Below are 27,758 nucleotides of genomic sequence, written 5' to 3' on the forward strand. Positions count from 1 at the left end.
GTTAGCAAAGTAGACCAAATCTGAGAAAGGAAATTCCTATACTCAATTAATGTTTCTTAAAGTGAACTTTGGGGAATTGCAATGACTGTTGGCTAAAATTCTAAAAAATAAAGATTTGAACTGGTTCTCTCTTTATATTCTCTCTATATATTTTGCACTTTTCAGCATTAAATACATACATATTTCATCAAGAAGGCTGAGAATCTGATCATATTTTCTCATTCATATTTAGCATTAACTTCTTTATTAATTAAAAAAATCAATCAATATTATCTGTCAAGTAATCTTAATTTTAGCACAGTAGCAAGACATATTCCAAATGTCACTGTATTACAGTAAAGAGGGAGAGAAAGAAAGTTCTTAATTTCTAAGAGGACTTTTTTTAATACCACAGATAGCATCCAAAATATTTCTCTTCATCTCCTTAATGAATTTCTTTGTGCTAGTTAGAATAATTCACTTTGAACATGCAAATATGAGCAATGTGCTTTAAGCAAAGTCAAAGTTATTAAAAACCTGAAATGTTCTTCTTTAATCCCTACTAATAATTGTATAAATGCACTGTTCTGATAATCCTCACAAGAGGGTCTTAGGACACATACATTTTGTAAGATGAAAGCTGCATTTAAGAGTTGCTCAGACTGTACAAAAAACACCCTTGTGAACTACCTTGAACACAGATTTACTGAGTTTTAAACTGGCACTCCATCCCTTTCAGCAAGCGTCCTCTGCAGATTTAATGATCAGGAACATCCTCCTGATGCACGCTGGGAGATATGGTTGCAGGGTCCAGACCGCAGCGGACACCGTGTCAGATGAGACAGAGCTGCTTGTTAGGGGTGAGTATACTTGTGGTTCCCCCTGAAAACAGAGTCACCACAAAGAGCTGTACCAGGGACTTTTAAATAAGTGAGCTTCAGCAACATCTCTGCCATGCAGTGGTCCTCAGATTTCATGCTATCAAAGCCATTTGAAAGCAGTTTCACTGTAAGCTGACCTCCAGACACTGCAGAGAGAAACAACAGATAGTGGGTTAACTGACAGTTTTAAGAGAGGTAACAGCACAAAAGGTATACCAGATTAGCTAAAATACAGACAATTAACCTTCACAGACCTGTGTAAGGTAGATATAATGAGTTTTTGCTATTCCATTTGATGCTTTGCATTTCATCTTATGGTCAAGCCATTCTTTCAGCTTTAGCAGTTCAGGAACATTCATTCATTCCTTCCCTAAGAGGGGTGCCCATGCAGACCTTTGTAAAATTATAGATATGAACAATGAAACAGAAGCCCGACAAGAATTTGTTTTTTTCCACACATGGAATTGTTACCACCAGTTGTTTACTGCATCTTTATGCCCAGTCCTATAATCTGTTAAATTGCTTCACCTGTCATTGAACTTTCCTGATTATTCACAGGAACACAGAGTCCTTTTCCTGAAGGATTGCAGATCATACTGAGGATGCCAACTCCATTAAGCAGAGTGTTTCTGCATTCTGCACTAGGGGTGTGTGCATGTGTGCATACACACACATGTGGTCAGTACCTAAGGCTGCGTATTTGCAGTTCACATATTGGCATAACGACTGGTGGCTCCTGCGATGCCAAGAGAGATGGATCCCTGCTAGGTAGCACAGCTGGGTAGCCTTACTGTGGGTGATACATTTTTGAAATAATAAATCAAGGTAGATATTTTATTAACATTTGAAAAATTCCAGATAAAAAAATCAAAATTATTTGGGTATTATAATGTTTCAAAAATATTTATTTTACCACATTCCACAATATCTTTAGACTTGAAGTGTTCCTATCCACCACTTTTAGGGTAAATATATGTTTTAAATAATAGAGAATGTTTCTGGCTGACTGCATATTTTTTCATGAAAGTAATAGTTAAATATTTCCATAAAGACACTTTGAGGACCGTCAGATTTCTATGAGCTATGGCACTATTGGGATGGTTGTATTCAGCTGACTCGCCATGTAATAACATTTTAGCTGCCTTATGAAATCTGATCCATCCTTCTGGGTTATGCAAGGCCTTTTTGTGCCCCCTTTGTCTGTCTCAGACAAGAGCAGGAGGCTCTGTGGCTAGACAATCTCAACTTTAAATTGAACTTTTGTGACAAAAAGGTCTTAGTTATTATCTAGGATAGACTGATTACAAAATTATTTTTTAAGAATACTGGTTATTAGTTTATTGAATTTCCTGTAGAAATGAAATTCTTCTCTGAGGAAGAGGTCTGAAATTAAATTTTAAAAAAGGCATTGTAAGAAGTATCAGGATGCATTTATGTGAGTCTCATCACCATGTCACCATGCTGTTGAAGTAAAAGCTATAACTGCTTTGTAGCGGAATTTGAATTCAAATATACTTTGTTTACAATTTTCTCCTTCTTCTTGTTTCTACAATTGGATAATTTTAAGATAGAGCAAAAAATTTTGGTTTGTATTCCAGAAAATGTTTAAAGCACCTTCAGCGTAGAATTGTGAATGACTAGTCCTTACAGACATCAACAGTACAAAAATCAAAAATATTTATAAGAATCTAATCTATCTCTCTTTATACTTTTACAGGAACTTCATTTTCATTTCAGTATCTCTAATTTTTTTTCTCCCCTATCTCAGCCTGTAGAGTGCACTTAGTGGTGTGCAATTTGACACCGATGACCCCAAATCGTAGCACCTTTCAAACTTCTTTATGTTTAGCTTCTGGTGATACTGGACATTACTTAGGAGAAGATACCAGCAGAAACAGGTGTTTCAGTAAATATTTCAGTTAACTCTGAAGAATTCCATCTGACAAAGGAAGTCATCTTTTATGAAGAAAACTCACGCAGTAAAGTTTGTAATCCAAAGCCACATTACTGTTTATTTCCAGTACAGTTTATAGTCAAAATAATTTCACTTTATGCATAATACAAAACATCCTTTTCTTTTAAATATTACAGCCCAAAGCCAAACTGAGATAGCAGAAGCTTTGTTATGAACTCTTACGTGTACTGATATAAGCAAACCTACAGCACACCCTTGCTCTGACCTTTCTTTCTCTCCTTTTGTTTCTGCAGAAAATGCCAGTGATAATACTGATAATATCATACCAGCATATAACTCCATTTCAATCACTACTTTTATTGTAGGATTCATATGGTATTTTAATAAATCATTGTAATTTTTTTCTTGAAAAATTGTCCTTCTTACATTGTTTCTACATGAAATAAATTGAACATAGAGAATAAATTAAATTAAAATAATCTCATTCCCCCAGCTTTAGATATTCACGAATATCAGAATTACTGCCACTAGCAAATTGATTAAATTTAAACTGAAGTATGCATTCAACTGGTTCTCTATTTTTAAGTCAAAGGACTTTTTGTCAGCGCTTAATTACAAGTGACTTGGAACAGTATTATGCCTCGCTGCAGCCTCCTCAGATGGAGGAAGCAGAAACAAACTTTGCAGATTTCTGTTGCTCAAAATTAACATCCTGATCTTTAACAGACAGCCAATCACACCTGTATTTTCAAGGAAGTGCAATGTCTTAGTATCATTTATTGTGGAGAAAACAGAGTATCCTTAAATAATATTTATCTATTTTGAAACCATTTTTACTACTTGCTCTGCTGGAAGTTCCCTTGATTATATGCCAGGGAATGTCACGATTTTTGTCCTTGCTCTTCTTTGCTCTGCATGATACAATGAAAGCTATATTCCAAAAATATCACCAATGAAAAACAACACAAAGAACAGAGAATGTACAGTACCAAGTAAATCCCAATTTCTTTGAGTCTAGTTACTCATAAGAAGGTAATTAATGGCGCAAGAAGCTTCCTGAATTTACTGTATATATACGTGTGTGTGTGTATGTGTGTGTGTGAGAGAGTGTGTGTGTCTGAAAAAACAAAGGAAATAAAGACAGAAGCAAGTTTCTGTTCTGCAATTTTCTATAATGTGTTATACAGTTTTTAAATTCAAAATTTAAATTTTCAGATCTTGAATTTAGGTAATTTGCAGTGAAAAACACATATAATATTTTTTCAATAATGGTTGTGACCTAGTGAATCTCTTTCAGGAACATTTCAAAAATATATATAAAAATATATTCTATGTCATGTTTGGACAAAATCAGGATTCAAGTCCCATCAGTGCTAAATACTCAAAAAAACCCTCCAAATACTTCTCTAAGTTTTCTAAAATGTCATTAAACTATGCATACTAAAGTAAGAAAAACTTTTTAGTAGTCCCTAACATTTTTTTTCTAATGCTGCCAGTAATGTAGATTTCATTAGAAAGAGATGCTCTGCCAGTGACTGGACCTGTCAGGCAGTACATCAGCTTTCCAAATTAAATGTCTTGCATTTTATTCTTGGAGTGGGTTGTGAGTGAGAAGTGTTTTGGTAGTCTCATGCTGGTCAACAGTGACCTTCAAGGGCGGGCTGTCCTGACATACCTGGCATCATCTCTCTATATTCAGGTAAGCTACTATCTAACTTACAAAGGCATTTCCTCTCCAAAATACAGCTCTATAAAATTCTCTGCAATTTGTCATCACAGGGTTTTTTTTGTTATTACGTGCCTAAAAAAAAACCACTCATGATCTTTCATTCATCCAAAATCTCCCATCCCCTCTAGATACACACATTGATTCTGTAGAGGTCCCCAGAGAGTCCTTTTTTTTTTTTTTTTTTTCTGAATATGGGAAGGATGAGAGAAGATTCAGATCAAAGGCCAAAACTGATTTAAGGCAGAAGAGGCAATGTCAATCACTTTCAGCTTAGCTCAGCAACTATAGTGCTCATCTATTTAGTAAGATAACTCTTTTCATCTCAGACCACGACTCAAAATCACACTTTCTCCTTAAAAGCATGCTATACCTGCACGTGGCTGTTAGGTGGGATCAAGATATGTTCAAGCCTCTTTCTGAGGCAGAAGAGCCAGGAGCACAGAAATCAGGTGACAAACAAATGAGCACCTGAATGTGTAGGGCACAATTTGGGGCACCACCAGTAACTCAGATATTTTCTTCTTTCATTGAATTGACTCCTGCTCTAGAAATGAACAGAGGTTCCCCCAGGTGAACCTCTGTCAATGGCTTAAGCCAATACACTGAACTGTTTATTGGAAAGGGAAAAGCTAAATAGCTTTATAAAAGCTAAATAACAGGCATGCCACCCTCTGAATCAGGTTGCCCTCCACTGGGGCAAAGATGAAGATAGTGGTAAATTTTCTGCAATATTTTCTGGAAGACAGTCATCAGAGGCCATAACACCAGAAAATACTGATCCATCTCAAGGACATCTAGAAGAGAAAACAGCTTTTCACAGAAGCTGGTAACTATTCTAGCACCAGGCCTGCACAAATGTGGTACCTCAAGTGCAATCCCATGACAGAAATTATGTATGTCTGATGATCAAAGAAATAGTGGGGTGAATGAATTCAACAAAAATCACCTTTATGGACTTACATTCCTGATACCCAAGTCATTACCTGATTTAATTTCATTTATGTCTTCTGTTTTTTGCTCACCCAAGGAAATGCAGAATACCTGTGTGCCATGTAAACAAGAATGTTTACAGGAGAATATTATAGATACTCACTACACAGTCCACAAATGTTCTCCTCAGCACATGAAGACAAGAGCCATTTAAGTAGAAGTGATTTATGATTTTTATGAATGCCAATCCTGTCCTTGATATCAGTCCAAGAATACTTTTCCCATGCTATGTGCATTTTCTGGCTACCAGCCTTTACTTATCCACCCAGATCTTCAACTTGCAGCAAATATTAAGTAGCAGAGGAGCAGAACTGCAGAATGCTACAGCTTGGCTGCTTTTCCACCTAACATTGGCACACCTGTAGTCAAGTTGTCTCTGTACTGATTTTTCACAAAGAAGTGATTACTTAAGCAGAAGGATCTAATACAGGATAAATATGCATGTCATGTTCTGACACTTATGATATCATCACAAACATGGATACCAAACACCAAGTACCAGCCAAGAGACCTGCCTCTCACAGATGTCTCAGGTGATCTTGTAGCCAGCAATGTGTCAGCTTTTCTTGAGACAATGCCTGCTTGGTGAATTAATTTGTGTTTTAAAGCATGACTTCCCAAAAGGGCTTATTACATTCCTATTTTCCATTATGCTCTTGAAATCTGAAGCTATCTGTGTTTTCATGTTTTCACTTCAAAGGATATCTAAATGATCCCATGCTTCAACTATGTTTTGCTGTAAAGACATTTAGAACAATAAATACTTTTATCATAAAGAGGTTGACACCATTAAAGGGCTGACCCTTACTATCATACATTGGTTCAATTAGCTACAGTATTTTGTTTACAGTTTGTGTTTATTTAACTCATCAGTACAAAATCTATTATACAGTGACTGGGAGGGTTTGAAGAACGCCAGCAGTAGTCATAGGTAGGAGCAAAAGGCTAATTCTTACATTTACTTTAGCAAAAAGTATCTCTTTTCTCTTAAAATACACAGTTTCTAATGAATTCATTTGAAGCACTTCTTTGTCATAGGCTGCAAGAAAAAAAGAGCTGGAGTAGAAAAATGTCCTTCCAAAGAAGTTTACTGTATATTCCTTACTCATTCTTCTGCAAGCTTCGAGGGTCAGTTGGAGAAAAGCATCTGTAGTTCAGCAAAGAAAAATAGTGGAAGTTGGGAACACCACACAAGAGTCTAACTTGCTTTCACAGAAGTCATCATGAGGCTTCCCATAGTCAGATACAGGTAGAGATCCCTTTTACATACACTGAGAAGAGCAGTAGTCCTGGTTTAGCAGCAGTTTTCAAGAATAACAGAGTTATCTGCAAGAGTTTCTTGTAGATAAGATCAGTGCAAAACCTGCTGTAATAATTGTCTCATATAGATGGGGACAGTGCTTCAAACTTTTAGAATAGAGTGAGTGATTTTTGCTATATAAACCTCTATATTGGTAGAGATTATAGTGACACCACAGACACCAGAATAGTTATTTTTCAGAGTTATGCATTTAATACATGATATTCCTTTTTAGAAGCATCATGACTGAATTGGAAATACAAAGTTGTGAATCAGAAAGATTGATTTACATCTGTGAAAGCTTCAGTGCCTAATCAATGCTACCAAGTTTCCAGGATGTTAATCCTTATTTAATAAATGAAAGCTTTTTATCATAACAAATTACTGGTTTCAGTAACATTAAGTTTTCAAACTAATTCCATCAACTCTTGCTCACAAATTAGGCTTACAAAGCTGGTTTACAATTCATTATAACCAAAAGTGTAAGTTTGTATAGGTTTCAAACTACTCAGACAGACGCAGGATGCTGCATTATGCACTGCCAGTCTATGGAGCAGCGAGATCATCTCCAAAATCTTTCTTTAAAATTTCTCCATCTACTCAAAAAGGAGCAAAGACTACCAGTCCCAAAATTACGTACTCAATGGTTGAATTTCTGCAGTGAACAATGTAAACAAAGGTAGTGAGGGTTGACAGTACAAGGTAACTAAGCCTGGGAGAGTGTAGCTAAGAAGACCTGAGAAGACCATAAGCTAAGACCATGAGGTCTCTGCCAGGAAACTACAGCAATGCAGCAGCCAGGCAAGTTTGCTCAAGTTTTGAATTTGAGGTGTGTCATGGTTTGATGCTGGCGCAATGTCAGTGCCCCCATGAAAATGCACCTTCCCAAATAAATACTGTGAGATGCGATCAGGAACAGAGCAGAGCAGAGCAGGCCCAGAGAAAATCTGCCAGTGTGACATTCTCCTTTCCATGTCACAGTGCTCTCACCACCGTGCATGGACAGACTGCTCATAGGGCTCCTTTAAGGATGCTTTGCCAAGGACCAAAAGAAACAACAGTTCAGTTTCTCATTTTTGGGATCACAGTCCCCCCCATTTCCTGTTTCCCTGGGGCCAAGGGTCTCAAGAACAGAGATCTTCTTCCTGAAGACAGAGGGCACCACCACACCCTCCTCAACTCTTCTCTGTTCACTCCATTCCTGTGCTGGTAGTCGCTGAAACTGGTCTCTTGGCTCACCATTGCATCCCCCTAAAAATGCAGTCTCTGTTGCAGGAGAATTTGGTTCAGTCTATGGCTAACAGGAAAAGTCCAGCCACAAGCCAGTCCATCACCTCCTCCCACTGAAAAATTTCTTCTTCTAACATCTTACGCCCCAGACTGTCTCTCTTCTACTTCAAATCGAGGAGGAGTAATATTTTACAAAGCCTTCATTTCCCAGGAAAGGGTTAAAAGTCTCGGACTCCCCAGATGGCTGAAATCTCTGCCCAGAACTCCAACTCCCACGGCTGGGCACCTTCCTCCCCCCCCTTCTCCTTCTCCTCTGCCGGCAAATTCCAGGTGCCGTCAGGCTCTCTGTCTCTTTCCCTCTGTGGAGGGGGAACAAAGGCATCTCCGTTTCTCTCCACCCTTCCGTCTGCAGGGGCCCGCCCTGTTCCAGTCCTTCAGCCCCTGGCCTACCTCTCCCAGGCCACATGGCTTCCCTTCCCCCACCAGCCTGTGGCTGGGCAGGGGAGAGCCCGCAGTCTCCGATGACTGGAACCAAAGAGACAGTTCCCCCCGGAGTCCTTGCTTTTAACCCCCTGTGTTCTCAGAGGCGTGTCCATGCCTTCAGTGTTCACTCCAGGTGCCAATATCCAAACCTGACCACTGATTGGTTTGACCTTAACTTTCTGAAAAAATTCACTTCCGTGTCAAACCACAACAAGGTGCTAACTAACTAACATGTGCCATTTTCTAAAACAGAAAATAGTTCAAATAAATAAAATGCACAGAAATTATTCATTCATGTTTCCTTTTATTTGTCAATGATTATACAAAATATCATTTCCGCACATCTAGTCCCCTTAATAATTTATACATTTTTAGATAGATAGATAGGTAGATAGGTAGATAGATAGATAGATAGATAGATAGATAGATAGATAGATGCAGAGATAGAGACAGATATATATATATATGGATATCACTCTCTACAACTACCTGAAAGCAGGCTGTAGTGAGGCAGGGGTCAATCCCTTCTCCCATGTAACAAGCATCAGGATAAGAGAAAATGGACTCAAGTTGCACCTGGAGAGCTTTAGATTAGATATTAGGAAAAAATTTCTTCCCTGAAAGGGTAATATTGGAATATGCTGCCCAGGGAATTGGTGGAATCACCAACTGTGGAAGTGTTCAAAGGGTGCATGGTTGAGGAATTGGTGATGAACACAATGGGGCTAAGTTAATGATTGGACTCGATAATCTTAGAGATCTTTTCCAACTTTAATGACTCTATGATTTCATAATTTAATAGAAGTACTTTATGAAATATTTTATATTACATATCTACTATAAAATATACTTTAAGAGGAATAATGTATTGGTGTCTGTTGCACTACAAATAGACCTGTGCTCTCTAAGCATACAGTTTAATTTGTTTACAGTACTATCTCATTCATCTACATGTAAGGATTTTAGTAGATTTAGATGCCGGCTATTTTCTGAGTATTTTAGTAATTGTTTACTCACTGTTGTTTGCTTTTATTATCCTTTTCACTCCTACTGCTCAAATTGTGTTTTCTATTGTTATGGATGTCAACAGACACTGTGATTACTTAAGAGTAAAAAAAATAAGGCCTAGTCCTCTTAATTCTCTGCATAATTGCTGTATACCCTTGGAAAATTATACGGAGCTAATTAAAATCCTTTGACCAGTACAAATATTAAAAAAAAACAAAAAAACAAAAAAAACAAAAAAAAAAAAAAACAAAACAAAAAAAAAAAAAAAAAAAAAAAAAAAACCAAAAAAAAAAACCAAAAAAATACAAAAAAAAAAAAAAAAAAAAAAAACACCAAAAAAAACCACACCAACTTGGAAAGAAGCTTCTTTAAAATTGGGATGAAAATCAGCTTCTTCCTACACCATAACAAATGTATTTTAAGACTGTGCCCTGAGAGCTAACCAAATGCACTGTGCATGCTACTGTAAGTTATATGAGCATTGAGATCAAACAATCAAACATCTACCTGCAAGCTGTACAATGTTGAAATGAAGCAGAGCACAATCCAGTAGTGTGAAGGGATGAAAGTCTTTGTGACTATAATCTGTGGTTTGAGTACACATTTTGTGGTCTAAAAATAAAATAAAAGGTTAAAGCTATTCATCTTATAGACTGGCAAAACTAGCAATATAAGCAACAAATGCGCTCTTAGCCTTTATTTTTTGAAAAGTAATGTTTCCTCAGAACTCCAGTGACCTGGAGCAAATATAACGCAGGAACTGCTGGTTAGGTTGACCACCCTGCTCCTTTCTGTTGTGATATTGCCAATAAAACTTAAAGACAAGCACTTGGGCTTAAAGGCGTTCAAACACATTATTAAATGGAACATAAACAAGGTCAGCAGATTCTTGCTGGTCCTTGAAATTACATTTGAGCTGTAGCAAAGGCCAGGAAGATGCCCTGAGCACAGACCCCATTATTTGGATTCACAGAATATGTCCATAATACAGTACTGTTCCCTGAGGCCAGTGGGTACAGCAGAGTTCCAATTCACACACTTACATTCCCAGTCCACCTCCCTCAAATGGGCATGGCAAACCACCTGTAAGAATTTGCCCCAGCCCACAGCAATCCATTAATTGTGCCAAAGCACTTGTTGGAAAAGTCATAATTTCACAGGGCTTGTGGAATTGTGATAGGGTCTGTCTGACAACATAAGAGCAAGTAGGATCAGGGCTAGAGTTCAGATCTGTACTTTGGCCCTCTTCAGTGTTTCATCTGACACATTTATTACATTGGAAGATAGTATATTACTGTAGATGGAGAATCAGCCCTTTAGCCCACACACTTCACCAAAACATTTCCAGCAATTTGAACTTGTAATATGACCTTTAATTTTTTAAAAAAATATTTTAATTATATGAAAAGGAAATAGATTTGTATCTTTTAAAAGCTGTTTTTTTCAAGAGTTTAAAAATGATCCTTTGTTCTAAGAAGCTTTTTTTTACAAGCATTAACTTATAGGTATGAACTTACTTCAGTCAAAAAGTGTCTAGAAACAAATACTAAATTAAGGATCAGATGTGATGATGTTTATTAACTCAGTGCCTGAAAAAGACACACGTAGTCCTGGGAGTGCTGGTGCTTAGAGTAGGGCTGCAGACAATGAAGGAAATAGCATAGACCAGGGTTGGGACAGCTGGCAAGGGATGCCCTGCAGCACTAAAGGTAGCCAGCAGGCCTGCCAAAGAAAGAGACACTGCCAAAACTCAGTCTCTTACACTATTTGGGAACTGCTAGCAATGTCATCCAGGATCAATTCCTAGGCTCAGAGTGCTTTCACACCTAGATGAAATTCAGGTTCCCTGTGCTGTCCATACATTTGTGTCAACTACTGCTGCACAGAAGTCAGCTCAGAGGTTCTGGACTGCAATCTGTAATCTGAGCTCAGAAAAATCAGCAGCTCTCAAAGTTGCCTCATCCAAATTCACTATTTTTAGATGTGCACAAGGCAAAGAAGTCATCAGGGCAAAGGGGTACAACATGACATAGGTACCACTAAGGGACTTCTCAGGCAGTACACTAGGGATTTATCTTGACCCTCATCCCTGAAATGAGTTGAGACTATTCAGGCTGAAATAATCAATATCTTCTTTGTCTTATATTCCAACCCTAAGCCTAACCTTCCTGTCTGTCCTGACAATGACTGAGTTATAATCTCTCCATCAGCCCACAGCCCTTATGTACCTTACAGAAACCACACATGGAGGGAGTGGCATTATGGATGTATCCACTAAAACCAGAGTTTCTCTAGCATCTTCTGTACATCCAAATTTCTCTCCACCATCTCCTCCACCACACGTGAACACATAGACTGTCATTGCTGGGTACTGCAAAAGGGTTGTATGCAGCAACAGTCAAGCTCCTGTTTTATGGAGCAGTTTTATGTGCCTTTCCCACTATTCTGTAGTTAATGCCTCTTACACCCTTTTTCTCAACCTCTCACCTTCTTGATGACAAGCCAGTGCACCTTGTCATTCAAAAAGCAAAAATCTTCAGGTCAAGAAATCTGTGTTTGTGAACTGTTATACATCAGGCTTCTTAGCTGTTTGGTAAAAGTAAGAATTCTCCTGGTCAGGCAGCAGTGAAGTAAATCAGTGCATATCCTGGGATTCACAGGAAAGGGCACTGCCTCATTGAATGACTACAGCTATTATTGGTAATTGTTTTTCAAGAACTCTCACATTAACATTGTATCATGGCAAGCAATCTAACAACCTCTCAGGATGATCATTCCAACAATAAAAAGATACATAAAACAAATTTGCCAAAGTGCAGTCGTGCATGTCCTGAAATGAAGTATCAATCTATAGAATTGCTCTGAAAAGAGATAACTGACTAATATCCTTGACAGTGGGTTCCCAGTGCTCCTAGAGTTGTATAAGAGCCTATCACAGCCCCAAGTGTCTTTATCATGAAGGTCAACCTCACTATAGTGCATTTATGACCAGTCATTTTCTGTCTAGTTTCCAGATAAGCATTTGAACAGACCATGCTTTTTTTTCCTCAATTGCTATTCTCAGCTAAAAAATTGTTTTAGATATCCTGAGCAATAACACAGCCCTTGGGAGAAAAGCCTTTCTGCATTAGCCATCTGACTGACACCATGAATGATAACATCCAAGCATCAAATTTAATGAGATTTCTACAAAAATGAGTGACATCTGCATAGCACTCATGTCCTGGCTAACTGTCATACATTTGTCATCACTGAGGCCTTTGTCCTTTATTAATCCACTTTCAAGAATGCCTGCTGTTGGAAATTGAAATGCTTTTTAGCAGTCACCCTGCAGACTGTGTAAGAGCACACATCTCCAAAAGCATAATGAGACACTGTCATGCCTAGGAATGCATTTAAAACATTTTAAAAACAGGAGAGAACTCTGGCAACAAAATATATCGAGAATTCAGCAAGGGATATCTGCATAAATATTGTTTTACATCCTTTAATATAAGCAAGGTGCATATTATTTTGTTATAATATAGTGTCTAGGAACACTTTAACAATATTCAGCGTGCATGGAAGAAATATTGTTATAAAAGATATGTACTAAAATATTTCCCTTTAATCTTGTTTGTGCTTGGGACCATTATATAATTCTGGGCCTAGGGCTCCAACCCAGTAAAAGTATATGATTGTATCAAAATCCCATCTTTCCTCTAAACTTTCCCTCATGGCTACAAATAAAAATTTCACTAATATTTTCCTAGATCAACAGATAGCCTGAAACAGTAGAAGATAGAGATTAAAGAATCACCCTATTTTATTAAATTAGCCCCAGGACTTTCTCTTCTGAGACAAAGATCTGACCTGGTGCTTCCCAGCAAACAGCAAATGCTTGGCAGGAAGGCAGGAGTGCAGAGAACACATCTTTCTGCAATGTTTTCTCCAGGGAAGAAAAGCAAGCCATTTCCACTGCATATGAAATGGGACTCTGAAAGGCCAGGAGCTGCAAGGTGTCCAGTGGGAGGCACCATCTTATTCCAGTCATTGCTTGTGGCTCCACCAAAGGCACTGATGGCAGCAGAGAAGCCTGGTGAGCAGGCAGAGCAAGGGAAGAGGAGAGATTCTTAGCAATGAAGATGTTCATTACCCATGGAAGTGGTAAACCTTGTTTCTCGTTCTTCCTATGGCCCAGAGCCATATCCTGAGCTCCTGTGACAACTGCAGTGTGTATGAAGACAGTAATCTTCCACCATACATCCATAGTACTAAAATTTACTGAATTGAATCTCCTGAATTTCAAACATTTGTTTCTCTTTCTTGTCGCTATTATTTCTAAATGCCATATATTTCCAACATTTTAATGTCAATTAGTTGCTTGTAGATCATTGCCAAGCAAATAGAGGCAAGCGAATAACACAATTTGCTCTCTCATTTATAGGATTCCATGTTTCTTTCACTCTGAAGATATTGAGTCCAACTATTACAAAATTCTGATCCTACTGCTGTCACAGTTCATGTAACAATGTTTTAGTTGAAGGCATATCAGAGGAAACATAAAGCTATTTGCAGCTGCAAATGACAAAAAATCACAGTATATACAAATACTTCAATTAATGGGGTTTTTAAGCCTTTGATGTTCAGATGCATTTGTTTCTAATCTTGCACTAAGAAACCCAGCCAGAAAATATTTGATTGCATGAAATGGCACTAAAATATAAAAATGTTGAACAATGCAGAAATACTGGCTGCAACTTCCTTTTCAAAGGGAGGCACCAGATCTCTGTGTTTGCCACCTTGATCTGCAGGTGCTGAGCTCTGACACTTCAGCAAGTGGAATCACACCACTCACCAGAGCTCAGAGGAATGGAGGTTTCCAAAGGTCCTACTCTACTACAGCTCATGGTATGTTCAAACAGCATTGGGCTCCCTCAAAAGTGTACCAGCAATGGCTTTCTATTAATGAAGTTTTGTTCCCTTCCTGCAGTTCCATTCTGGGAGAAAGTGTCCGTTAATGCATTTCTGATTTCACAGACCTCCATCTGTGTAGGAGCACAAGCAAAACATCAGCCTTCAATAGCAAGAAGATGGAAAACAATTAGAAGGGCCTTGGATGCAAAAAAATTATGTATTTTTCATAAATAATTATAGCTATGGATATAATGTTAATATTTTATGGAAGACTCAAATTCCATTCTCCAGGACTTATATAAGCTTTTAAGTATAAGAAACCACAAGAAAGAGCTTTGTTTTGCATTTGGACATGACAGAGACACACATTTTCCCCAAAACATGCAGTTAGAAACAACTGTGGAGGATCCTGCACCGGAACAAACTTGCCTCCAATTTAGTTCAGCAAGTGTAAATGGACAACGTTTTCAAACACCAGTCATATCAATCATCAAGAAGAATTAAATAAGAAAATTATGGGTGGGAGTGGGATGTTACAGCCACATCCTTGCGAAGTTATATTTGTTACCAGAGACCTCACTTATTGCAGCAGTCACAAGGTCTATACAAATGGTGATTAGAATACTCTCATTTAGAGCAGCTAAATGGAAAAAAAAAATCCTTTTCTAGTCAAATTAAGAAGTTTTCATGTGGTTCTTTTGGGTTTTAATGGCCCCTAAGTAATTTCAGCTTTTAAAATATTTGGTTTTGGGTTTTTATCTTAGTTTTAGTAGCTTTCAAAGAGCTAATGGACTTCCTGCAGGAATCCAGGCGGCTATCCTGAGTGAGTGAATTTGAGAAAAAGGATGAATGCTTATTCTTGATTCAGGTATTATTGATATTATTGTTCTTAATGAAGAACATCCTCCTGTGCTTCATTTTTCTTACCATCTGTCTTTCTCACTGACAAGTCTCACACAAAGACATGACTGTGACTGTTCAGTCTAGCCTGGATGCTTCTTAAAATTCCTCCTTTTTTTCCTCTTATTTTAGGTTCAGAACAATTATAGTGGAGTTTTCGGGGTGTTTTTCAATCTGTTTCTATTTTTAGTTCTTCGGCTGTCATTCTGACAAGTTAATTGATATTCACTCACGCAGCATCTAAGGAATAGCAACAATCACAGTTTACCATCAGAAATCATGGAAATGAGGTATCTCCATGATGTAGTACTGTGTATTTCTCTTGTATTTGTAGCTCTTGTATTTCATGGATATTGAACTCCACTGGGTCCCTACAGAATGCATCTCCTATACTAATGCTGCACATCCATGATGATGGTGTAGTCTGTTTGATTATTCCACTTTATTTCTAGGTCCTCCTGGTCCCCCAGGGGTTGTAATAGTGGAGGAAATTACAGACACAACAGCAACACTCTCCTGGAGTCCTGGGGCAGACAATCACAGCCCTATCTCCCTCTACAACCTGCAAGCACGCAGTCCATTTTCTCTTGGCTGGCAGACCGTAAAAACAGGTGAGAAAAATTTTCAAACAGCACAAGTAGACTGTTCAAAACTCCTGATCATAACAGTAATAATCACTGGCAACCACAGGAACAGATACTCTTAAGAAAACAATGACAAATTAAAATCACTGATTTTTTTTTTTATTCCTTTTGTGTTACTTAGCAACAGCTCTGAAAGGACAGCACAAAGACACCTGCCATGATGCATCTGTGAATAAGCAGAAAGTTCTCCCCTAAATCCTTCAATCTGTGTCTTTTCAGGAATACTACAGTGCCAAAAACCTAGCTGCGAGTTCTGACATATTAGATCCTTGATGTCGATCATTTCTAATGACCATGTTGTACCACAAAGTCTGCTTTCTGTTGAGATACTGCACATCAGCTTCAGATTTCTGAGTGACCTATACATTTCTTTATTGTCTCCAGTTCCAGATCTGATAAGTGGTGACATGGAGTCTGCTATGGCTGTGGAACTGAACCCTTGGGTGGAGTATGAGTTCAGAGTAGTAGCAACCAATAAAATTGGGACTGGAGACCCAAGTGCACCATCGCGAGTGATCAGAACCAATGAAGCAGGTAATAAAAAGATTATTTTTACAGCACTACCAGAAACAAGTACTGCTTTAATATAATAATAGACCTAATCTCTTTTCACTGGTACACATCTGTGTGTCCAGTAATCACTGTTCCAAGGTGACATTCTTTATAGTGGGGACCCAGTTTTTTTTAATTACAGGAATATTGTTTAACTTACAGAAATTTCAAATAAAACTATTCCCTGCTCTTCTACTCCATCTGAGCTACCTTACTTTTTATCTTACACTTAAGCCATTGCTGTCTTCCCTCTGATAAACTACTGTTGCTCTTAAATTAGGCTGTTTTGCAGCCTCTTCAAACAACTGCTACTAAGCAGTCTCTTCCCCCAAATTTTTCACAACTTCTCTCACTGACAGAGCATGGAACTTTTTCATCAAGATAGGGAAGTCATAAAAAGCTGCTTAATTTACAATACCTTGTATTTTAAGTGTTTCTCTGCCTTGCACACTCTACTGTGAACATTTTAATAAATTTCATTGAATTTCTAATTAGGATGATACTGTGGGAAACCACAAAAACAAAATATCCTATTTGGGTCTCTTGAAAGTTACAATGAACTCATAAGATTTGGAATCATTGACAATAACTTGGGCAGAATGAAGGAAGATAAACAAGATAAAGAAGATAAGAAGGACTAGGAATCTGAGAAAAATACCTAGGCACCTAGAAAGACATGTTTTAAGAAGCAGAAAGAGACAGAGATAGGATTTGGACAAAGCCTCAGATGAGAACTACATGTCAGAACACTTTGAGATTATTCTTCATTCTTCTTTATTATTTAGGATGCCTAGACTGATTATTTTGTGTTTTGATGTTTCATCAGTTGAATAATTTTTAAGTAACATGTTTCACCACTGTGAAGACCTTGTGCCTGCCTCCTCAGCGACCTCCCTACAGGCATTGGGAATTGAAGTTAGGCCCCCAAGACCATCTCTGCTCTGGGTTGAACAAGCCCAGCTTCCCCAGCCTCTCCTCACAAGGCAACTGCTCCAGCCCCTCCTCCACCCCAGTGGCCTCCCCTGACCTTGTACTAGTTGGTCAATGTTTTTCATATTGTAGCACCCAAAACTGGATGCCCTATTTCACATGAAGTCTAACAAACCTATTTGCAGTTGAAATAAGACATATTTATGTTTTCCTGCTTTAAATAATGGTGTAGTTGCTAGCTGATATTAAATTTCACTGTACAACCACAGAACAGCACTGAAGATATTTGATTCTCATTTATGCATGTTGAAAGATGCTTCCTTCCAAACTCTCCCTCACCTTCCTCAAGCACCTCACAGTGTGAAACTCAACAATGTGATAGCAGAAGCTTCAGGTGCTCCATATCTTGTTCCATTAAGAAAAGGACAAAATTAAAATGAAATAAAAAGCACAAGGTAGTTTCATCTCAAATTATTTTTTTAAAAACTCCCCTTTTCACCACCATTATTCTTTCATTAATTTTGTACCGTATTTCATTGGCAATACAAATTCTTCTGGACCTCAATGTTTGATAAACTTTTCTATTTATTCAGATGCTACATATCAGAGAGGGCAAAAACATTCTGAAAAAGTTTATCCTGAAAGAGGTTGCACCCCTGGTATTATGCTTTTTCAGACTGAGGAATATTTTCCCTGTTTCTGCAAAGATGATTTAGTATCTTAATCGACCAGGTGCAGTTAAACTGTGGGCTTAAGTTTTTCTGACAAAGTGAAATTTAAAAATGTTAAATTTTATCCAGCTGGCATGTTTTTAGGGTCCTGCATATTCTTGCCCAATGTTTAACAAACTAAGCCTCTATTTGCTAAAACATATTCTTTATAACTCAAGTGAAACTCTTCTTAATACATATTCATTTTCAATATTCTTTACAACTTTACCTCTGTAAAAATGAATTGATAAATCATAATATTGATCAGCAAAAACAAAAATATGGAAAAGACAAAGTATGCAATGTTTGATGAGTTTTCATCAGGTATTCATTTCTGGGTAACATTCCACTGTTTTTGCCATCAGAAAGAAAAACGTTTTTAACTCAAGAAACAGTCTAGAATCTGCATAGAGTTGTTAAATTGGAACAATAAAACAACGGATTCTGCTTTAAATAAAGAACCAAATAAATAAAAAAGCCCAAACTGTAACACATATAGTAACATTCTTTGAGAAATGGCATACTGCACATAATACATATGGCACTCTTGAAATGTCAGAGCCTTCACTATCAGCTTCATTCAGGCAGTCAGCTTTTCCTGAACTTCAGATATTTCTGAAATATTCCTGTTGCCTCTGTGCCTCCAGGATGCAACACCTCTGTATTCTGAAATGCCTTTCACTGATTTTGGGAATTATCACCCTTGGTATAGTTTTCAGATGTCAAAGAGAAAAGAAACCAGTAATAGTTTTCATTGGCTTACAACAGTTTTCATATGGGTATTCAAATTAGTGCATCATTGCCTATCTTAGTGAACCCATTAATCCATTATTTCTCACACTGTCTCTTTTACTATTTTTTTTTTTTTTTTTTTTTAGCTGAAAGCTTCAAGGGAAATTGTCTATTAGCACAATGCCTAGTTCTAATATCATAGTTCTCAATTCTTAAAGGACATTTATGTGATAGGTCATATTTCAGAAAGAACATGGCATGAACCTCTCTACTAATGACCCAGGCAGAACAACCTGGCTATTTGCACTGATGGTCAATATGGCCCACAAGTGCAAACAGGCAGGTTGCCCGTGAACTGGGTGGAAATCCAGAAATATTCATCTCCCAGTTGAGAAAGTGACTGTGACTCGTGTTCAGGTAAGAGTTGAGACCCATCAGCCTGAATGGTAGCTGTGTAGACAATCCACAGAGGTAGCAAATGTGTGATTCTGGTTCCATTATTTTACACTTAAATGGAAATCTGCATCTGTAGTTTGATGGCAGAAGAAAATTTGACTAGAGACTAAAGTCTTTTTTTATCCTCACAATTCACTTATTTTATCACTCCTTATCCAAGATAGCACCACCATGTATTAGTCCATTATCTAAAGATACCAACAAAAATGGTAATTCAGATGGTATAAGGAAGCCAACAGAATAATAAACAGGTTTTGACTTGCTTTAATTTTTTTTAATTAAACTCTAATCTTGTTACTTAGCTCATATTTAGTTAACATGATTGCTTTTCATTGCTGCTTCCATTGGAACAGAAAATACCACAATTTTCTGGCACATCTAACTTACAATCAGCTGCTGCATTTTTGTCAGTTCTAGCCTTGATACATATTTTACAGGTCCACAAGTTGCAAAGAGCCAATAACATGAATTTAAACATGTCTGGCATTCCACTAAGACAGTCAGGGCATTTGAAGCCTGGGGGCAAAGCATCAGTTACATTATCTATTCATGGGGAAACATGGAGAGAGAGAAATTGAGTGGAATCAAAGTTTAACCTGTTAATCATGCATGCAAACTTGAATTTAGGAGGTAACAATGAAATGCACTCTATTAGTAGCAGACTGTACACTTGCTGTATTTTTAATAAATCCTTATGTTGCATTAAGTTGTCCTTATTCTCAGCTGGAATTCCTTCATAGCAAAACAAGAAATGTCTCTGTCCCAGGAAAAATGTTGACAATTTTAGACTGGCTTTATTTTCAGGGTTTTTTGTTGTTGGGGGTACTGTTTTATTTGTGATTTGGATAAAAGAAGTTCCAGCTTTTTCCATTATCAAAGCTATTTTCACATTAGAAAAAAAAAAAAAATATGGATAACCTGCTTCATCTGGGACATTTGCAGATGAAGGCATGGTCTACTAAAGCCTTTGTAGAAAATGTGCTTTTTCCATGAAGAAAAATGAAAGGAGAAAGTATGCTGTAATCACTGACTGGAGGCTATTTAGGCTTTGGATTGCAGGCTTAAACTAATACTGACAAGGAATCCAAATGTGAGTGTGACAGAAAATGGAGCAGAAAAGACCTGCATTTGTCCCATAGTATTCTATGTATGCCACAGCATTTGGAATTTCAGCCCTATAGGTAGTGATTTGGAGACTATTCGGGCAGAGTCCTGCATATGACTCTCTTGTCAGTGAATAGAACTGAATTCAAGCTCATAATTAATTTCAAATATTAATAATACAGAGGAAATTAAAACAACATTTCAGATGCTGAGACCAGTAGGGACATCCTTGTTTTCCAGTAGTTGGATATGTGTGCCATCCACTTCTGCGATGCTGGCATGTTGTACATTTCATTCCTGAACAGGTGAGATGTGCCTTGTTATTCTGGGAGGGTGACAGCTTGAGGCTGGTCTTTCACAGAGTGAAAGAATTTTCACTTAACACCCTCCTGTTTCCTAGGTGTGTACTGCAGGAGACATATAGAGATACACACACACACACTTACATGCATATAGAGGGACAACAGAAAGCAAGAAATTAAAGAAAAAATTAAATGTGTTATACCTTTGGTTTCACATTAAACAGTTCTGCCAAGCTGGTGACAGCCCTTGTTCCCCTGCCTATATCTTTTCTACAGCTAAAAAATGTTGCTTTTCAAACTACATCTGTATCTTAAGTTATAAAAAGCTTTAAAATAAATAAGTAACAGCAACTGTACCTTGAGAAAAGTTATAAGTAATTTCTTAAGGACTAAAGCCAAATTTATTCATTTATATCCAAGAAAAATGTAGCAATATCAACATTTTCCTTCATTTTCTTTATTTGACAAAAGCTTCAGAATTTATATAAAAAGTATCCATGTGGAAAATATCTCAAAAAATACAGGATTCAAGTAAAGTGAGAAAGACCTTGTGAACTAAGTATGGAATTGGCATTTGAGAAATCTGGACTCATTTGGCTATGAGAAAACTATAAATTTGTGCTGCTCAGCTCAGCATCTCTTAATCTAAAAACAGGAGTTTAGTATGACTATTACTTCTCTTTGTCTTCCCTTTAGCTCATCTATTCCCTATAAAGGGATAGGGACCAAATCTAGGTACAGGTTTCTAATGCAATAATGCAATCAATTATATTCAAATACAATCAATTATCATTTTGGCTGCTAAATACTTTTGTTCTTCTCAAAAATTAAGGCAGACTACAAAATTAAGAATCTCTTAGGACTATTTTCTCTTTGTAATAAACAAAACACATCAAAATAAGCCACTAGACATTTCCTTGGGAAAAGAAAAGTAAACAAACAAAAGCACAAACAGAAATACTTTTAAATTATTAATTATTCATTCAATAACATTTTGAAAAATGTATTTGCAAGACTGGAATGTTAAAAAGAGCATGAACTGGCCTACACGTAGTTTCATCTTTCCCAGCTTCACTGTGATATTTTCTTATTTATTGGTTGCTTATTTACTTTTCTTTAGCAAATTAGAACTAAAATAGAAATTTTGGATTAAAATAAAAAATCTCTGTCAACTCAAGCTGAAATATTCTCATCTGTCTTTCTAGTTTTAATTTTTCTATTTTTAAAAACTGAAGTAAAATTCAAATAATATATTTTTTCTAGGTCAAATTGCTAGGCTTCATTTTTTATAATATGAAAATGAAATATTTAGTAAGTATTAGTATTTTTCCTAAAACTGAACACCAAAAATCTTTGAATTAGCTCATCTTTGCAGTCCACCATTTTTATTCAAAAAATAAACAAAAACCCTAAAAAAAAAAAAGAAAAAAAAAAAGAAAAAAAAAAAAAGAAAAAAAAAGAAAAAAAAAAAACCCACAGATAATCCATCAGTCATGCAGACTGATGAAAAAAGGAATTTTTAAAATCTAATTGAATCATCATAAAGCACCAAGCATTTTTCAAAATTCTGGACACAGTGGAAGTCTGGAAAGAAAGTGAACATCTTCCCCATATGTTTGTGGTTTCATCGTTACAGTATTACCCACCATTTCAAAAGCTTCCCATTTAAATGTTTTACATTTAAATATAGGTTTAAAATATATGCATCACACCGTCAGCATTTTTCAGCACTTTATAACCACTGTTCCCATACATAAAACCCTCAGCAATAGCAATTCTGTGTATATTTTTTTCCCTAAATTAAAACTCTCTCCTTTTCATTCATATTTAGCTTGTAATGATAAGATACACATGAATTATTAAACAATTGTCATGGCTTCCTGTATAAGCTTTATCCTTCCATATCACCTTTTCTTCATTTATATCTTAAGTATCTTGTCAAATGCTTTGTAGGACTGCTGAGGGCTACATTCTGTGCTCTTAGAGAAAATGTTAATGGGTTTTTGTTTGGTTTAGAGGAGATAAGTTTTAATAGCATTTAATTTGACTTTCATTTCCAGCATATCACAGTAATTTCATGAAAATGGAAAATAGTACAAAAAATATCCTGCTGGTTGCATTCAAATCAAACTCCTGGCACATTCATTTCAAGCTTTTTGTTTGTTTGCGCTAAGTGGGGGGGCTTATTTACTCAGAAGAAAAATACCAAACTTCTCAGTTTGAATAAACCCTAAACAAAAAAGGTCCTGATGTCCTTGCTGCCCAGGCACATGTATCCTTTTTACAGGGGTCAAGTTTAGGCATCATATTTGTGTATTTGGTGCAAGTGCATCTCCATGAGTGCCACTGCTGAGAATTAACAGCATAAAGATTGGGAAGTCATTAATTACATGGCAACAAACTTAGGCCATGAGTGAGTAAATCCACATATAACATTGATATAAAAGGGATGATGCTGAAAGCGTGGCTGATGTACAGCCTTGGTGCCTGGCAAAAAAATGTTTTCTTTTAATAGTTTTCTTCACTTAATAGTTACTCATTTCAAACTGTCTCCTTCTAACTGTGTATGCTCTGCTTTGCTGCAGTGCCAAGGAAATTTATTCTTTTGACACATTTATTCTTTTAATGGTTATTCATTTGAAAGAGTTTCACTGTGTGAGTGTACATTTTAGTTTCGTGCAAAAGAAATTCATCGTTTTGACAGTTTTATTCTTTTAACGTTTATTCATTTAAATAGGGCCGCAGTCTGCAATGCTGTTAACAAGAAAACTCTAGAAAGAGGGTGCTGCAGGTTAAATAAGTTCATCATGTTAGATGCTTCAAAGGAATACAGCATACTCTCTCATTTCTAATGTGGCAGGCACCTACATAAAAACTTCATTTGTCTCTATAATTTACCTAAAAATACGTTAGAAAGGCAAGAGAAAAATGGGTGCTAAACAAGGTTTAAATATGCTCCATTAGAGATGGCACCATAATTTTTGGATGTTAATTAACTGTCAGATGAGGCTTCATCTGCCTCTTTTCATGCTAGACCATTCATCACACTGTTGCACATTGATTGTATTCTTTCTACTCCTTTTTTAAAGCCAGAGGGAAATTCTGTTTCTGAAAGGAAAACTTCATTACATTTTTGCCATGTCAAAGGAAGGGAGGGAGGAAGGGAGGGAGGGAGGGAGAAAGGAAAAGGAAGGAAGGAAGGAAGGAAGGAAGGAAGAAGGAAGGAAGGAAGGAAGGGAAGGAAGGAAGGAAGGAAGGAAGGAAGGAAGGAAGGAAGGAAGGAAGGAAGGAAGGAAGGAAGGAAGGAAGGAAGGAAGGAAGGAAGGAAGGAAGGAAGGAAGGAAGGAAGGAAGGAAGGAAGGAAGGAAGGAAGGAAGGAAGGAAGGAAGGAAGGAAGGAAGGAAGGAAGAGGAAGGAAGGAAGGAAGGAAGGAAGGAAGGAAGGAAGGAAGGAAGGAAGGAGGAAGGAAGGAAGGAAGGAAGGAAGGAAGGAAGGAAGGAAGAAGGAAGGAAGGAAGGAAGGAAGGAAGGAAGGAAGGAAGGAAGGAAGAAGGAAGGAAGGAAGGAAGGAAGGAAGGAAGGAAGGAAGGAAGGAAGGAAGGAAGGAAGGAAGGAAGGAAGGAAGGAAGGAAGGAAGGAAGGAAGGAAGGAAGGAAGGAAGGAAGGAAGGAAGGAAGGAAGGAAGGAAGGAAGGAAGGAAGGAAGGAAGGAAGGAAAGGAAGGAAGGAAGGAAGGAAGGAAGGAAGGGAAGGAAGGAAGGAAGGAAGGAAGGAAGGAAGGAAGGAAGGAAGGAAGGAAGGAAGGAAGGAAGGAAGGAAGGAAGGAAGGAAGGAAGGAAGGAAGGAAGGAAGGAAGGAAGGAAGGAAGGAAGGAAGGAAGGAAGGAAGGAAGGAAGGAAGGAAGGAAGGAAGGAAGGAAGGAAGGAAGGAAGGAAGGAAGGAAGGAAGGAAGGAAGGAAGAAGGAAGGAAGGAAGGAAGGAAGGAAGGAAGGAAGGAAGGAAGGAAGGAAGGAAGGAAGGAAGGAAGGAAGGAAGGAAGGAAGGAAGGAAAGGAAGGAAGGAAGGAAGGAAGGAAGGAAGGAAGGAAGGAAGGAAGGAAGGAAGGAAGGAAGGAAGGAAGGAAGGAAGGAAGAAGGAAGGAAGGAAGGAAGCACCGTATTTTCCATATGAACGCAGGTTCTATTGGAAAGAAACACAATATAAATCTCCCCTATCAGTCTGCTAAGAACCTCAGATAAAATAAACACCTGCCTTGTTTCCAGTAGTATTAATCAGAATCCGACCTACACTTTGAAGGGTTTGCATCATTTATGAGGAAAAGCAGAATCAGTCTTCTGTTCTTTATAGGGGAAATTAGGGTTCAAAAAGTGACTACCCAAATGAATTCTGAAGTCTTAGGTGGACAGACAGGATCAAATAAAAATTACATTTTCATTGAACTCAAGCTTTCAATGGCACAGGAACCAGAGAGGACTGTGTTCATTTATTTAAGTGCATTTTATTTTGTATAGTTCAAAGGCACAGTGCTACTCACTAAATAAGCTAAACAACATGCAATAAGGCTTGAACACTTAAAGGCTCACAGTACATTTTTACAGGTGGCCTATATACTGCTGAAAAGAAGAAAATAAAACGTTTGTATCTTAGGACATATTTAATCACATAGAGAATGCAGGTATTGCTTCCTCATAGTAAATAAACTCAAGACTTTGGACATTTGAGGAGTTTCATTAAAGGCACTAAACAAGGTAAAAAATGATACAATTCCAATGGAACAATTGACATTTCTGGTTTTGCAAAATATGACAATCCAAATAAAAATGGCGATGATAGCTATAATTTACTTTAAAGAATTTCATCTGTTGCTCATGTGCTTTAAAGCTGCAATGACAAGCTCAATTTTTTCAAGAACTGTGGGTAGTAATGGTTCCAGTATTTTGCAAGAAATCATAAGGGGACATTTGATTGCTTTAAAATTTCTGAAATTTAGCTCCCCAGTAGAGCAATGAAAAATAGATTTACAATAATTAAAACATTCTAAATCACTACCTGAAAAACTACCTGAAAAATAATAATGACATTATGAATGATGTCCTATTTATATCCAAAATATGTCAGGTTTCCTGGCATTTCAAGTTGTTTGTTGAAAAATGACAAACGTTAACAAGGTGATTCCTGCTTTATCTCTTAGATGATCTGTACAGTGAAATTTTTACCAATCTGCAGAAGACCTAGTGCTTAAGCAGTTTTTTATTCCAATATTATTTTCATCCACAGCTTATGTTTGGTTTGATTTTCCAGCTTGTGTGTGCAATTCTCTGAAATGAAGCTTGAGCAAATTTTCTTTACCACAGAGTGCTATGTTTTTAATTTCTGTTCTGATATAATAGTGTCATGTCTTCTGCAGCAACCTATTACAATGGGGAAAACTTCAATAACTTGGATATTCTGGTTTGTTTTGTTTTGTTTTTTTGGTAATTCTGGTTTGTTTTGTTTTGTTTTTTCTTTTTACACACAGTGCCAAAGACACCTCCAGCTAACGTGAGTGGCAGAAGTGGAAGGCGACATGAATTAGTAATAGCATGGGAGGTAAGGGATTTTTCCTGTTTAAAGGTCTTGTTTCATGTTAACTTCTTTGAAGCCAAAGTAAAGAGTACTCTTCTGGGGTTTCCTTTCAACAAATCTTGTCAACACATGAATACAAAATACTACTCTTAAATATGCTCTAAAATTTCAAAGTACTGTGATTTTCATGAGGTTTCAGTAGAAGACATTATGGCATCAACTCCGAAGTTCTAATTAATTAGGCTTTTCTTCCTGATCTACTGCTTGGGTTAATTTGATTTTTCTGGATCTTATGTAAACACCGGATTAAATAATAGCTAAGAGAAGGAAAGACTTGTAAAATTTTTGAACGCAAATTAAAAAGCATTTCTTTTTAATTGTTGAATAATAATAAACTAAAGAGAATCTTGGGAACATATTTGGGATGCCAGATGCAGCACAGTGTATGGTCATGCCGGTGGGAGAGTTGCTTTCTCTGCTAATTATAAAAAATAGTAGAACAGACATTTTTCTTAAGGAGTTTTCAAAACTTCTAGATTCATCATGAACAGTTTCAGATTCATAAAAATTCATATATACATAAATATATGTATACATACTCAAGAAAAATTCCATCAAATAAAGATATGGGGTTATAATGAAAAAAGTTTAGGCTTAGTCAATTTGAGGAATTATTCAGATGGTAAGAGACACACCAAACTCTAATTGTTTAAATTGGCAAATTTTTAGACATCTAAAGAGACTGCCTTCTATTGACACATCTGCCTTTTTCGACATCAGCTACCAAAGATAGCTGAGACAGAACTGATTTCAGTTTCCTTTATATTCTATATGGGCAAATATCAACATTTCTCTTATTAGGAGAGAATTTGCTGAATCCTGAACAAAAATACCAGGTGGGTAGAACTGTATCTGATGTGAACGAACCTAATCTCAGTCCCTAATAAAATATAGTAGTATGCAGTATTCATATTAAGTGTCTTTATAGCACTTCCCAGGTGACTGGGTTGAGGGGACTACTGGACAGTGTTATAAATCCCACTCTGTCAAGAGCCAGAGTTTTCTTCCCAAAGAAATCGAAGACCAATGGGTGAGACTAGGTTGCAAAGTCTGTCTTAGTTTTTCATCCTCTGCCCATAAGTCATTATTCTTTTATTTTTTAATGGGATGTGCAGTGCACAGCTTCGGAAGGATGGGTAGAAAACTTTGTCTGCAAGTGAAGTGCCAGGTGATGAGACATTCATTTGAAATGTGGAGGGGAGAGGATTCAGTGTCGCCATGGGCCGGCTCTCATTCATTTGTCCATTAGCTGCATATCTATTATGGGCATCTCAAGAGAGGGAGTTTAGACACCCATTTTTGGACATCTCACATAGGTTTAATATGCAGACAGCTGTTAATTATAACCTAGTCCCTAAACTAGTCCATTGACTTCATAATAAATGTAAGATACT

The 27,758-nt window shown here is 37.1% G+C and overlaps 1 protein-coding gene across 1 annotated transcript in view; it reads left to right on the plus strand.

The window, feature by feature from the left end:
• The window catches only part of CNTN5 (contactin 5), a 238,293-nt gene that overhangs the window by 187,374 nt on the left and 23,161 nt on the right, over positions 1 to 27,758 (plus strand). The window contains exons 14-17 of the mRNA XM_053969809.1: positions 719 to 839; positions 15,764 to 15,922; positions 16,340 to 16,489; positions 26,258 to 26,328. Coding sequence (XP_053825784.1) covers positions 719 to 839; positions 15,764 to 15,922; positions 16,340 to 16,489; positions 26,258 to 26,328 — 501 coding nt within the window. The remainder of the gene's footprint in view (positions 1 to 718; positions 840 to 15,763; positions 15,923 to 16,339; positions 16,490 to 26,257; positions 26,329 to 27,758) is intronic.

The sequence above is a fragment of the Vidua macroura genome, chromosome 2 (genome assembly GCF_024509145.1).
Source record: "Vidua macroura isolate BioBank_ID:100142 chromosome 2, ASM2450914v1, whole genome shotgun sequence".
Classification (NCBI taxonomy): domain Eukaryota; kingdom Metazoa; phylum Chordata; class Aves; order Passeriformes; family Viduidae; genus Vidua; species Vidua macroura.